This window comes from Dioszegia hungarica (assembly GCF_025882075.1).
Source record: "Dioszegia hungarica strain PDD-24b-2 chromosome Unknown MKK02contig_8, whole genome shotgun sequence".
NCBI lineage: Eukaryota > Fungi > Basidiomycota > Tremellomycetes > Tremellales > Bulleribasidiaceae > Dioszegia > Dioszegia hungarica.
This window is the reverse complement of record NW_026515770.1, coordinates 3423383-3436911: the sequence shown is the minus strand read 5'-3', so window position 1 is coordinate 3436911 and position 13529 is coordinate 3423383. Positions and strand designations below refer to the sequence as shown.

General features: G+C 56.2%; 5 protein-coding genes across 5 annotated transcripts; 2 read left to right on the top strand and 3 right to left on the bottom strand.

Moving 5' to 3' along the window:
• Positions 1 to 636: 636 nt before the first annotated feature.
• MKK02DRAFT_27495 (uncharacterized protein) lies at positions 637 to 3056 on the bottom strand (the record flags this gene model as incomplete). Its single annotated transcript, XM_053087355.1, has 2 exons — positions 637 to 2568; positions 2616 to 3056. The coding sequence occupies 2 exons, from the start codon at positions 3054 to 3056 to the stop codon at positions 637 to 639; spliced, it is 2373 nt and encodes a 790-aa protein (XP_052946115.1).
• A 622-nt stretch (positions 3057 to 3678) lies between these two features.
• MKK02DRAFT_45041 (putative GTPase-activating protein) lies at positions 3679 to 7741 on the bottom strand (the record flags this gene model as incomplete). Its single annotated transcript, XM_053093208.1, has 19 exons — positions 3679 to 3707; positions 3765 to 4261; positions 4310 to 4484; positions 4529 to 4739; positions 4787 to 4852; positions 4903 to 5023; positions 5071 to 5656; positions 5704 to 5810; positions 5857 to 5979; positions 6033 to 6104; positions 6148 to 6167; positions 6216 to 6433; positions 6481 to 6573; positions 6625 to 6645; positions 6694 to 6985; positions 7034 to 7108; positions 7156 to 7216; positions 7265 to 7368; positions 7526 to 7741. 19 exons carry the CDS (start codon positions 7739 to 7741, stop codon positions 3679 to 3681), a joined length of 3087 nt encoding a protein of 1028 aa, XP_052946114.1.
• Positions 7742 to 8291: 550 nt separating this feature from the next.
• MKK02DRAFT_33556 (kinase-like domain-containing protein) lies at positions 8292 to 10531 on the top strand (the record flags this gene model as incomplete). The annotated part of the gene is made up of 12 exons (XM_053088740.1): positions 8292 to 8313; positions 8366 to 8554; positions 8600 to 9003; positions 9054 to 9131; positions 9178 to 9240; positions 9283 to 9608; positions 9653 to 9756; positions 9805 to 9826; positions 9873 to 9954; positions 10009 to 10266; positions 10320 to 10426; positions 10477 to 10531. 12 exons carry the CDS (start codon positions 8292 to 8294, stop codon positions 10529 to 10531), a joined length of 1710 nt encoding a protein of 569 aa, XP_052946113.1.
• A 305-nt stretch (positions 10532 to 10836) lies between these two features.
• Positions 10837 to 12367, top strand: MKK02DRAFT_45039 (xylitol dehydrogenase; the record flags this gene model as incomplete). Its single annotated transcript, XM_053093207.1, has 6 exons — positions 10837 to 10941; positions 11018 to 11096; positions 11145 to 11445; positions 11555 to 11972; positions 12019 to 12207; positions 12257 to 12367. 6 exons carry the CDS (start codon positions 10837 to 10839, stop codon positions 12365 to 12367), a joined length of 1203 nt encoding a protein of 400 aa, XP_052946112.1.
• A 370-nt stretch (positions 12368 to 12737) lies between these two features.
• MKK02DRAFT_33554 (uncharacterized protein) lies at positions 12738 to 13396 on the bottom strand (the record flags this gene model as incomplete). The annotated part of the gene is made up of 2 exons (XM_053088739.1): positions 12738 to 13185; positions 13257 to 13396. The coding sequence occupies 2 exons, from the start codon at positions 13394 to 13396 to the stop codon at positions 12738 to 12740; spliced, it is 588 nt and encodes a 195-aa protein (XP_052946111.1).
• Between the last annotated feature and the right edge of the window lie 133 nt (positions 13397 to 13529).

The window sequence follows — 13529 nt, the reverse complement described above, 5'->3', positions numbered from 1 at the left end:
ATTCGGCCGCTGAGCAAAAGCCCTCGAGCCCCGAGGTGATCTCCTCGCGCTCCTCGGCAGACAGCTCGTCGCCGTCGGCATGGGTATCCGTCTTGCGGGTAGTCCTGGTAGTGATTCGTGTACGGGTGGATGGACGCTTTCGAGTCGCATACGCGGACATATTGAGCATTGTTGGGAAATGGGTAAGCTGAACAAGTGAAATTAAAGTAAGAGGAAGAGTTAAATTGCCTCTCCGAGGGTATCATCTGTTATCCTTCCGGCGCGCGTAAGATATCCCGCATGCTCGCACCCACCTTCTCGGCGGGGAGCACCGAGCTTAAGGCGTGGCTTCCTGGCCCTTCGTCAGTCTTGGTTCTTCAGCTTCTTCGGACAAAGGCACTGCAAGCGCCGACCTCGCCGACTTCGCCGTTGACGTCAGAGAAGCATGCCTTTCTCTAACAATCAGCGCTGGGCCCTCCCGCGAACCCGCCCGACAATAATATCTATCAAGCCGTCTGTAGTACCCCTGTCCTGGTCAGAGCTCGATCAGCAACGCAGTGAGTGGAGTCAGCTGCGGCAGCACGACATCCATCCATCCAGTGTACACACTGACAGTTATATCCCAAAAATGCACAAGATAACTCCTCTGTAGCCCCCTCAGCGGCTCTCCTCTTCACTGATCCCCAGCCTCGCCCGCTGCATCCCCTCCTTGAGCTTGACAACCTGCCGCCATGTCCTCGCCTCCCACGAGTCATCATCTTCCTTCAAGTACACCTTCTCTCCTTCCGCCCGTTCCGTCTGAGCATGGGTCGCGATGGTAGGCGTACGAGGTTGTTTAGCTGGGAGGGGTGGAACGTCCATGCTTGTCGTTCCGCGCTCAGAAACGGGTTCCGCTTCGGCCGACTTGCGAGGTTCGTCGCTTGAAGTCGCGGTGACGGTAGGTGCGGAGATCTCCTGCTCGACGGGTGTGGCGGTGCCGCTCCCGCTCGGCGTGCCGTTTTGGGAAGGGCCATCGATGACGATGGAAGCGCGGTTCCGAGCGGCCGCACGGCGAGGAATGGGCGGTGGAGGTGGTCTGGCAGGAGCGAGATCGGTTTTGGGAGAGTTGAGCGTGACCTCGTCCACCTTCGGAAGTGTTGCCTTAGCTTCCTCCTCCCCGTCTGGCTTGACGTCCTCTACGGCAGGGAAGCTGGACTGCTCTTGCTGTGGCGTGGAGAAAGTGGCCGCATCATCGACCGAATCCGGCGTCCCAGATGATCCTGCCCCCTCCCCAGCGGTCTTCTCCTTCTCGGCCACCTGGCCAGGGGCCAGCTCTTCCACTTTCTCATTCTCCAGCTCAAGAGGGGCGCCCAGCTTCTCGCCCTCGTTGGACTCCTTGATCGTCATGTCATTCTCCTTCTCCTCGCCCGGTGGGGGCAGCCTGGGGCTGACCGGCGGACTCCCGCTTACGCCCGTCCGGAACGCCTTTGTCCACCCGCCCCCGCCAGTGGCTGCAGTGGTAGCACTGGACTTCTCGCCCATTCTGAATCCCAGGCCCCATCCACTCTTCCGCCTCGGTAGCTCTGGGGGTACCTCTCCCGTCGAGCTCCTCTTCGATTCCGCCTCTGTGACCGACCCACCAGCAGATCCCTCCGCGATCGATGCAGATGCAGTATGAGCGGCGGCGTCGACTTCTGCCTGTAGGACATATCCATCATCCCCGTGCCAAACGACATGGATGATGCCTGTCCGGACAAAGTGCCAGAGCTCGCAAGTTGCGCGCAATCTGTCAAGACACCATCCCGTCCGGCACAGGGGATAGCTCTTGGCCGTATTCTCCTTCTCCTTGTCGGCCGTACTCGCCGATGCGGGCCGGACGACCCGGAAGATGTAGACCGAAGGTAATTGAGCGGCGGGACCGGGTGACGCGGCGGGCGATTGGGTAGGAGAGGGCGCGGAAGAGGGAGAAGGGGCGTTGAAGAATGGTTTGAGTGAGAAGCGGGAGTTGGAATTGCGCTGAGTGGGATGGAGGGGTGGAGGGCCGAATTGCGATACCGCTGGAGATTGGGGCACGGCCGAATGAGGAAAGACCGGCTTTCCGCAGAGTGCACAACCGAGCTCGTGAGTCGGGGTAGTGGTCTGGGAGAGGACGGTGTTGGCGGATACGGGCTCGATGATAAGATCGCCGGAAATGATGGCTGCGCTGATCCCGCGGCGTGAAAGCCAGCTGAGATCGGGCGCAACATCCAGCCGGAGCGCCGGGTCGTGGTCCTCGATGACCGTACGAGCGAGTAGCGGCTGCGTGACCAGGGCCGAGACGAGTGGAGGAGGAAAGATGCTCTTCGAGCTCTCCTTCAACGGGCGAAGTGAGCGAAGGTGCGTGAGGAATGAGGTGAACTCGGTGTATGGTAGATGTGACGCGAGGTATCTCCGCTTCGGTGCCAGGGACGTGACCGCCTGAGGTGGGACTGTCGAAGTCGGCATCGACTGTAGGTGGAGCTGCATGTCCCGCATGGCCGCCTCTGCCGCTGCAAGGTTGTCTTCCGTCGATTTGAGCCGTTCTTCCGCTTCGATACGGCCATGCCGTTCTGACGCGACCATGGTATTGGCCTGTCTGATTAGCCCCCGCAAGTACTACGTTCGAATGCTAGACATACCTGATCGAAGAGCGTAGCAGCCAGTTCATCCACCTCGTCCTCAACCTTTCTCCTCCTCTCCTCCGCACTCCCTCGTCTCCTTTCCTCCTCAACCAACCCCGCCGCCAACCTTTGCATCTCCCCCGTGATCGCATCCCGTTCCACCAGCAGCCCCGTTTTCATGCTCTCTTCCCACTGCCTCTTGTCCTTCGCAAGCCCCTCCGCCTTGGTGTTCAGCTGCGCATGAGTCGACTGAAGCGCCTCATGCTGGTCCAGCAGGTCGGCGTGCCGTGATATCGACTCGACCAGCTTGGTATTGAGCTGTTGGGACTGGTCCGAGAGGAGCCGAAGCTGGTCCCGGAGCGAGGTGATGAGTGAGGTAGTGGGGGAGTCTGGGGCATGGAGGGCGTCGGCGGGATGCGAGCTGAGCTCTGGCGGCTCAGGTAGGAGGGTGGGGTGCATGGGGGACGTCTAGCTGATCAGTTCAAGGCAAAGAGGTACGCCACTATCTCTACTCACTTCAACGGTTGAAGTATCAGATTCAGTGACGCCGTCCAGTCCAAGACCTACACGTCCTACACCGCTATGCCCGGCTTTGGTCTCTGCCTCTCCGTCCCCAAGGCCCCCTTTCGAACCGCCGGCATCTTCGACAGCTTCGGATGCAGTTGCCTCGCTTTCGATGTGTTTCCCGCTCTCGCCGTCAACTCCAGCCGAGACGCTCGGATCAGGACTCATTATAGCCTGTCCTTGGGGCGGAGTGGTATATAGATGGTAGTACGGTGACTAACTCGAGACAGAATGCAGCTGCGTTGGTGGTGTGATCGACTTAAGTGATCGTCGTTCAACCGGCTAGTTACGTAACTTAACGCGTTGTTGTCCTTGTTCTGCTGCTGCAGCACAGTCCGAGGGCTCCATGACTGGCGGGTGAATATGGTCGAAGGGACTTGCGAGTGATATTAGGCGGTAGCGCATCCAAAAGGTATTGCATAACCCAAAGCAAGATCTACTAATCTGTACACAGGCGGAAAGCACGCCCGACCTCTCATCTTGAACATTCACCTCGCTCCCCCATACCCGTCTCAGCCTATCTGATCGGTTCCGCAGTCAACAGATCTGGCTATATCAGCTTCCGAGTCCGCTTCAATGTACAGAGCGTATGCCAAAACTCACCATTCGCGACCTTCTTCTGCTCTCCCTTGAGCCCCTCATCATCCGCCCCATGCGCCTTCAAGAAAGCCTCCACCTCATCCATCACCGCATCATCTCCGTCACCGTCCCCCTCCCTCCCCTCCTCTTCCTCCTCATCATCGCTGTCCCCGATCGCATCCACCGCGAATTTTGGCCGGTGCATGACCGCCTCTTGGGCTTGACGGACCATCTCGCTCTCTTCCCTGTATCGCGACTCGACCTCTGCGAGGGATTTGCCATCGGTCGTAAGGGTCGATTTGGCACTGGTGACAGACGTCTGCGAGACGGAGGATGTGGAGCGCTGGCGCTGTTCGATCTGTTGTTGCTGGGCAGGAGTGAGGAGGGACTCGCGTTGCCCAATTTCGGTGGGCGCGGCTTCGGTCTGGCGCGATCGAGTGAGGGAGGGTTTTCGCCATTCGACGTGTTTGCCGAGAGCAGCACCAAAGGTATCGGTGAGCCGGTTGAAGCGGTTTTTGTTGCTGCAGAGTATCAGCTGACGCCTCGAAACCATTTGGCAGACAGCTCACGTGTCTGTCACCACCAAGTTCATTAGACCACCCAACAATCCCTCCGTCTTGGCCTGAGCCTGGTGGTAATCCTCGTCCGCCCCGCGGTCAAGCTGGAATGACGCGGACAGATCTGTATCAAAGAAGTTCTCCAGGAGTTCATCGGCAAGAACGACCATCCGGAAAGTCGCCAGGTCTGAATAGTCAGCTCGATATCACCAGAGGTTTCTGTCAACGTACTAAGATAAGGCAGATTATGTGGCCGAGCGACCGAGTCTGACCGTTCCCGAACATGACTGGCACTCCCCTCCTGCCCGTCGATAGCGGGCGACAAGACCTCGGTCTCCCCAGAGACGGGCGGGGCAGTGGCGTCTCCAAATTCGTACGCGTTCAGGATGAACTTGGATACTGCCGCGAGGTAGATATCTCCGGGTTCGTTACGGAAGATGAACTAGCATGTCAGCTTAATCATTGACGTATAATTTAAGAGCATCTTACAAGTAAAGACTCGGAGAGCTGGATGACTTCATCCTTGGTCAAGTAGCCATCCTTATTCTTATCGTGCTGGAAGATCAGCTAGATCTCCAGACTTCAGGTTGAGAAGGTCAGCTTACCAGGTTGAAGAACCACTCGATAGACTCCATCAGGCCGGCCTTCATCACGCGGTCGAGACCGACCACCACGTCCTGCAGCGCCAAAGTCCCCAAGCCCTGGGAATCCCAGCTATAGAACAGCCTAGAGCCATCAGCTATAATCCCTACCGGCGGTTCTAGCGGACATACCGATCAATCAACTCATGCTCCGCCACGCGCTTATCCGTCCGCTGGATAAACGCATTACTAGTTACCGTCTCCTCCCTCGCCCATGTCGCAATACCCGCCAAGAACGACCTGAACGTCCTGAGATCTATCCGGGTCTCCACCCTCCCATTCACATCCACCAGTATCCTCGGCTGATCAAACTGATCTCCGTGCTTATAGTCGCCCGACAAGCCGCCGGCATTCGCATCGTCCGAACAAACCGCCGTAAAGTAGTGGTCGTAAATGACGCCGACAGTCTCCTTATCGAACCGACCTGCGGACTTGAGGTTTCGGACCGCTGCGCGTTTCGAGAACTTTTCGATCTCGTCCGAGATGATGGCGCGTAGACGCTTCCGCTCCCCCTGGATCGTCTCGTCGGTGATGACGTTGAACTCGCGGAAGGCGACGACGAGGAGCTCTTGGAAGTTGGTGATGGCTCGCACGCGCGGGTCGGGGTGATTTGGGTGCGCGGAATCGCCGATGGTGGAAAAGTAGGTCCGCATGAGGTTGATGAACATCCCGTCGTCGGTCACTTCGAGCAGTGCTTCGCCGTTGATCTTCAGCACGGCTGACGAGGTCAGCTTCATTCCACCGGAACGCTACAGCAGAACTTACCGAGACCAATCTGGAACAACACCTTTACACCCATCGCTAGCACACAGTCCACTATTCGGAACGCGAAGATCAGGGGCATTGAGTTGATGTACAAGCTCAAGAACCATCTGTTGTGTCAGCCTAGATCTTTGGATGTAGTCAGCGTAGACTAACGGTAATGATGCGACTGATAGCTGCACGTCCACGCTTGTGAAGTGATCCTTGATCATCGGCAGACATCGCTGTACCAAAGACTCGAATACTCTTTGATCGAGCAAGGTGCCTTCCATGGAGGGACTACGAAGTGAGCTTTGCGGTACGATCAGATTGTCGCAGAATTCCAAGCTCACCTGTAGTATCCTGGTAATATCCGGTCACATAATACCTCAAGAAGCCAGAATGCCTGTTCTTCCGACATGTATCTACTGGTCAGCACCAGCCGAAATACTGCTTCATCTCACTCACATCAGAAGTCCGGCTACGACCTGCCGTCATCAGAATAGTCTCCCCACACTATTGTCAACCGGACTCACGATGTTCAGAGCCTGACAGTAACCCAGCTCGGGGTTCCGGAAACTATACGCCACCAATACCCTCCTCAGCTTCGCCAACCCGATATCTGATTGATACGCCTTATATTCAGGTAGGGACCTGTTGAGATCCTTCTCGATTTCGTCTGTTGATTGGGAGGATCTACCCTCGTTGGCGCTGAGAAGCTGCTTGTATGTGTCGGGATAGGCGAAGCGGAGGTCTGGACTTTCAGCAGAGTACCAAGAACAATGATCGAAGACAGCTTACAGACGGAACCGGACATGACCTCCCATAGCTCGCCTCGGAGTCGAGAGGGGAGACCGACTTGAAGCAGTCGCTGGAATGGCGGATATCGAATGACTAGACATCAGCTGGTTGTCCAACATGAATTCAGCCAGACACGATACTCACGCGTCAGATTTCTGCCATGCACTGTATGATTAGCTTGCGATGCCGCCTATTGCACATCAATCAGCTCACCTATAAAGTACTCTCTCCACAACTTCATCTTACTCCTCTCCCGCATCTTCCGCGCGTCACCCGGGAATCCAAATGTCTCCCCCAGTCCCCTTTGATACTCCCCCTTCCCCTCACTGCCCGGGCCCCTGAGATCACCCTCCCCATCCAGATGCTGCTGCAGCTTTTCGCCGATTTCCGAGCCGAGAAGCAAGCTGTCGTGTTTGTCCACGTTGTGCTGGGTTGACGGGCCGGCAATGAGGAATTCGGAGTAGAAGGAGGGGAGAAAGGGCTTGAGCTGTTTCATGGGTGCGAGCTGGATCGTTAGCTCGTCCCCTGGACATAGATTGGTCTGGTAACCTACTTGTGCCTTGAGAGCATCGCGGAGAAGGATAGAGAAGTGCTCTGCGGTTGGAAGGAGGGAGGTGAGCTGCAGGATCTAATACATTAGCATGGACACTCGCAAAGAGTGCGGTAGGTACGTACTATCCGCATACCGTGCCATGTCGCCAAGGAGAGAGCGAATACACCAGCTCGGGAGTTCAGTCTATATGGTCAGCTGTTGCAGTTCAAGGCACAACATCATACAGCTCACCTCTCAACGCGCCTGATGGTGAACAGAGGCAGCGTAAAGCGACATGACCGCCGGTCGACGCTGTTGAAGCACAGGAACGGCGGAAGGAGGCTTAATCGTCCGGCCTGGCAAGTCAGCTGGCAGCTCAAGCACTTATAGGGCGCTCTTAGTAATCTTGACTGAGACGCTCTGAACGCCATTGATCATGCGCCCCTCGAACCTCCAGGCGCCACGAGCCGCATCCCGCTAAGTCTGAAGCGATAAGATGCACTATCGACTCACATAGACCTCCTCCTTCCCCTCCACACTGAGGACAGCGTTGATGTCCATCCCCTGCAGTCCACCCGCATCCAGCCTGTTCCTGACCTTCTGCAGGACTGGCTTCTCCCCCGCCGCTACAGGCGCAAAGGCATCCTGGTTAGGGATGTTGAAGTAGTCACGGGCGAGCTCATCCTTCGACTTCTCCTTGTACGAGCGGAGATGGAGCGGGAGGGACATCTTGGTATGTTAACCCTCAGCTACAGTGCTGTTTGTGATTCTCGAGACCTTGCCTTCGAAGGCGTGTGTGGGGTGAGATGTGTGGTCAAGTCATCTGCTATATAGGTTCAAACGCGTATCGAAGAGGCGGGACGATGCGAGGCGCGAAGCCAAGTCAATTAGGTACATTGCCCCCGGAACTAGGGATTGGCATTGGTAATCAACAGCTTCCGCTAGTACAAATTGGCCTTATTGTATTAGCGGGTTCTAAATCGCGTCGTACATTCCTAATACTCTAATTTGGTAGGTATAGGTCGGCTATCCTCCTGCACTACATACCTGCATTTACCTCTCAGCTTGGACCCCTGTGTACATAGGAGACTCCCTCACCGACCCCACAACAGCTCAACCAGCCAGCATCGCTACATAGTAGCCGATTTGCGCAACAGCTTCTCGGCAAAAAGTGAAGCATCCCCGGAATCTGACCGCTTGAACTGGCAGTCCAACGCGCACGACTTGATCAGCAAGGACACGGATACCCCGCCCTCCTCCACCTCCTCCTCTATTTATAATGTCCTGGAAGCTTGGAAAGAGTGAGCTACTACCTCTTTATGAACGCAGTGTGCATCCGAGCTGACCACCCAGAGCTCAAGGAGTCGGGCTCGAATCTCCTCTCGTCCCGGTCGTCACAAAACAACACGCCCGACTCCGGTATTGGCTCTCGCTCCACCACACCTACACCTGGCAACCCTCATCCCGATGCGCCTGTCCATAGGTCTGGTGTATTGAAGATCCGAGTGACTGCTGCTAAGGGCTTGAATCTCCCACAAGGAGGTGAGCATGACCCCACCTTAACTACTGTATAAGCTGACCCGGTAGTCCCTGTTCCTGCTTCGATACAGAAAGCGCTCAGCTCCCACCCATCATCATCCATTGGGTCTCTCGGGGCATCCCTCTCCTCTTCTCCTCGGGTGACTACCAACCCCCGCCCCAACCGCGACTCATTACAGCGGAAGCAGGCCTGGTGGCTCCCGTATGTCGTGCTCGAGTTTGACAAGAACGAGGTACTGGTGGACGCTCTGGGAGGAGATCTGGGAAGCCCAGTATGGATGTACAGCGCGACATTCGATGTCAGCCGGATCTCGGATATTGCGGTGACTGCGTATCTGCGCACGGCACCGCCGGGCGGGGAGGGGACGCATGGCGAGAAGGAGGGGACCGAGATGGGGAATGCGGATCTGTGTTTGGGTGGGATCAGGTTCACGCCGGATCTGGAGAGTTCGGTAGGTCTGCTAGCTGCGAAGGGTCATAGTCCGATAAGCTGACATGACAGCGTATGACGGACGAGTGGTTCCCCGTCCAGACGGGTAATGGAGCGATCCATGTACAGGTTGCATTCAAGCCAGCTCAGGTCGGTCCCACCGTCTCGGTCTCTGTAGACCTTACTGATGTAGTAGACCTCTTTGACCATCGACAGCTTTGAACTGCTTAAAGTTATTGGCAAGGGATCGTTCGGCAAAGTAAGCTCAACCCTGCTCCTTAGAGTCACAGCTTACAATCAGGTCATGCAAGTCCGCAAGCGCGACACCCTCCGTATCTACGCCCTCAAAACCATCCGCAAGGCACATATTGTCTCTCGATCAGAAGTGACCCATACCTTGGCGGAACGGACGGTCCTCGCTCAGGTCAATTGCCCGTTCATCGTCCCCCTCAAATTCTCCTTCCAGTCCAAGGAGAAATTATACCTCGTCCTGGCGTTTGTGAATGGTGGGGAGCTCTTCCATCACTTACAGCGGGAAGGGAAATTCAATGAGGTCCGGAGCAGGTTTTATGCTGCGGAGCTGCTATTGGCGCTGGAGCATCTGCATGGGTTCAACGTGGTCTACCGGTAGGTCCTTCTCCGTTTGGCGCGGAGACAAGCTGATCGTTCAGGGATCTCAAGCCCGAGAATATCTTGCTGGACTATACTGGTCATATCGCACTTTGTGACTTTGGGCTATGCAAGCTCAACATGTCGAACACGGATACCACCAACAGTGAGCTAGTCGCTCCCTGAAGAGATACGGATGAAGCTGATCATATAGCCTTCTGCGGTACACCTGAATAGTGAGCTCACCGCCGTTAGCATGAGATGTACCAGCTGACCCTATAGCCTCGCCCCCGAGCTCCTCTCTGGCCACGGATATACCAAATGTGTCGACTGGTGGACACTCGGTGTCTTGCTGTACGAAATGGTAAGCTTCCTGGTCTCTTCCACGTCTTTCTCGGACCTAAGCTGATGCCCTCAGTTGACTGGCCTCCCACCATACTACGACGAGAACACCAACGAAATGTACCGCAAGATCCTCTCAGACCCTCTCCGCTTCCCCGATGAGATGGGCTCGGAGGCTCGATCGCTCCTCACCCAGCTTCTCAACCGTGATCCATCGAAACGACTGGGTGTGAATGGCGCGCAGGAGATCAAGAACCACCCGTTCTTCTCGAAACATATCGACTTTAAGAAGCTCTGGGCCAAGAAGTTACAGCCTCCGTTCAAGCCAGCAGTGGTGAGTTGTGAAGATTTGAGCTGGGTGTTGCAACTTTCAGCTGACAAGACTAGGCTTCCGCTATTGACACCTCCAACTTTGACGAAGAGTTCACCTCGGAGGTACCGCAAGACTCGGTGGTGGATGACTCGCACCTCAGTCAGACTGTTCAGCAGCAATTGTAAGTCGGCAAGATCTCGGAAGATGCCGTAGACACGGCTGATCGTGTAGCGAGGGCTTTTCTTGGAGCGTTTCACCGCTGGGCGAGTCGGTCGGGCGTTATTAGTTCTTGTCTGGGTTTGCTTCTCTTGTATGCCTTTGCTCTGTATCGCCTCCCATGATGCCGGTCGTGCTCAGTACACTACATGCATCGTACATCCACCAGAGAGCAGCGATCCAAGCCATACCGGCGGTAAGGCGCGGCTGACCGGTTCGGGCCGGCACAACTCGGACCGGACCGGTGGGTCTTGGTCCACCTCAAAATCAAAACGCGCCTTTATGGTCCATCTACCACCTACCTATCTTGCTTCAATAGTCCAGTCCTTACTCGCTAGCCCTACAACCGGTCTCTAAATCATCTCAAAAGTCACAATGGCATCCGGCGAGCAACAGATCATCACCAGCGACGCATCGAGCGTAAACGGCAAGACCACCCAGCTTGCGGCGGTATGCCATGGAGCTGTCGACCTGCGTGTCGTGAGTGCTCCTTTCCCCGGCTGGAGTTTAGGACTAGGGCATGGTCACGAGGTGAACTAGAAGCTGATGCAATCAGGAAGAGCGACCTATCCCAGCCCCTGGACCAGGAGAGGCTCAGATCCAAGTAGCTCTGACCGGACTGTGCGGATCAGACCGTGCGCTCCCTTTCATCCCGATGGCGTCGACGACAGCTGATTTTATAGTGCACTACTACTCTAACGGCGCCAACGGTATTTTCAAGATCCTCTCCCCCATGGTCCTCGGACACGAAGCCGGCGGGGTCATCACCGCGCTCGGTTCCGACCTCCCTTCCACCTGCACCCTCAAGGTCGGCGACCGGGTCGCGATGGAGGTCGGGGTCATGTGCAAGTCGTGCCAGTTCTGCAAGAAGGGGAAGTACAATCTTTGTACGGGGATGCGATTCCGCTCGAGCGCCAAGACGTTCCCGCATCTCGATGGAACGCTGCGGGAGTTCATGGTGCACCCTGTTGACCTTCTCTACAAGTGAGTCCGTGGTCTCTGGGTGATGGGCTATGGACTGTGGGTAGTGCAGGACGGTCTCTGGATAGTGGAGGATGGTCTCTGGGTAACGGGCGATGAGCTGACAGTGCAGACTCCCCGACAGCGCTACTCAGATCCAAGCTGCCCTGGCCGAACCCCTCGCGGTCGTCCTGCACGCTTTCCGTCGCGCGAACGTGCAAGCCGGCGCCCGCGTCCTGATCCTCGGTGCAGGCGCTGTCGGTCTCCTCGCCTGCTCCCTCGCCCGCGCATCGGGCTGTACGCAGGTCATTGCGGTCGATATCGAATCGGCAAAGCTCGACTTTGCCAAGAAGATGGACTGGGCCACCGGGACATACACCTTGCCCAAGGGCCCAAGGGTATCGGGCGCCGAGGCGATCGAGACTGCCAAGTCTGGCTGGGAGGGGTTGAAGGCGGACCCGGCTGTTGCTGGTGTCGAGGGGCTGGCGGATGGATTCGATGTGGTATTTGAGTGCACGGGTGTGGAGAGCTGCATGCAGTTCGCGGTCATGGTGAGCCTTCCCCCAGAGGTGTCACTGGATAGAGCTAACAAGATAGGCCGCTCTCCCAGGTTCCAAGGTCCTCTTTGTCGGCATGGGCACACCAAATCTCCTCCTCCCTACCGGCCCCTCACTACTGCGTGAAGTCGACATGCTCGGTGTCTTCCGGTATGCCAACTGTTACCCCGAAGCGCTTGCTCTTCTCGGGTCGGGCAGACTGGGGAATGTCGACCAGATGGTTACGCAGGTGAGTCACAATCCCCACCTGGATCTAAGGGAGCTAGGCTGATGGATAGAAATACCCATTGTCGCAGGCCGAAGAGGCGTTCCAGGATATGAAGCGCGGGAGGGACAAGGATGGGAACGCTGTCATTAAGCCCATGATCTATTCTAGCGATCACCAGTAGGGCCGAAGGAGGATTCATCTTGGGTTAGATTAGTTGAGTAGAGTCATGTCACTTGGGTAACGGATCAATCTAGTTGGGATTAGGTGAACAGTGGCGTGCTGTACCAGACTAATACCTAAGGGGGCTTACTTGTCTCTAGGATAGTTGAGTTCAGAGTAGTGCATAGATCGACGATGTAGAGAAAGCTACAAGATACAGCAGTACTCTAATCTAGGACGGGAGCGCAATACGGATATCTCCTAATAATGGCTGAATCCGACTAATCTACGGCATATGCTGCAGATGATGAATTTACCTACACCCCGAAACGCCTGCCGCATCGCAACTAGCCACATTAAATCAGTGCTCGATGCTTCTGATCGAGCTACATTCACCGACGCACATCATGCCATGAGACGGGGTCCATGCATTGCGCCTCTGGTAGAGCTTGAAGATCCCGCGTCTCCATGTCTTGGACATCGTCCGCCCAAGTGACAGTGCCGTACTTGCGGAGAACTTTGGCGACCAGCCCGGGTTCGTCCATCATGGTCGCGAGCACGACAACGTCGTAAGCTTGGGAATTCGTGGCGTGATCTACCCATCGATAGAGAAGGGAGATGGTCGAGCTTTCCACGAGGGGGCAGTCGAATTTGCGAGCCAAAGGAATGATTCGCCCCGCCCGAATTGGTAGGTTGTCATCGGCGGGCAGCGGTCGGCCGGTAATGATCCCTAGCCAAGCTCGGACGGCGGGTGCGGTCTCGATTTGGGTGTCCGTCAAGGCGACGTGCATGTCGGCGGACTCCTTGGCGTTGACATCCTGCATGTCTCGGAAGACTTTGCTATCAGTGTCAGCTCAAGATAAGATACTGACCGCATCATGCATGCCCAAGGCACAGACGCTGATGCTCACCTCGCCGCGATGAGATAATAGCTTGGCAAGCGGAATCGCACATTGTCGCTGGAAATCAATGTGAGATTTCCAGCTGTGTAGACCTTACGAGTATCGTCTGTGACCACGGGCTCTGGTTCGGCCCGAGCGAGGTCAGACATGGTGGAAGCGTCTTACTGCTTAGGCGGAGTGTTATGTTGGGAAGGACGATGCGGCACAGAAGCTTCAGCTCACGAAGTCGACCAAACATACGCACGGACCATCAATTTTGCTCTACAGGTGGAGGCGGTTCAA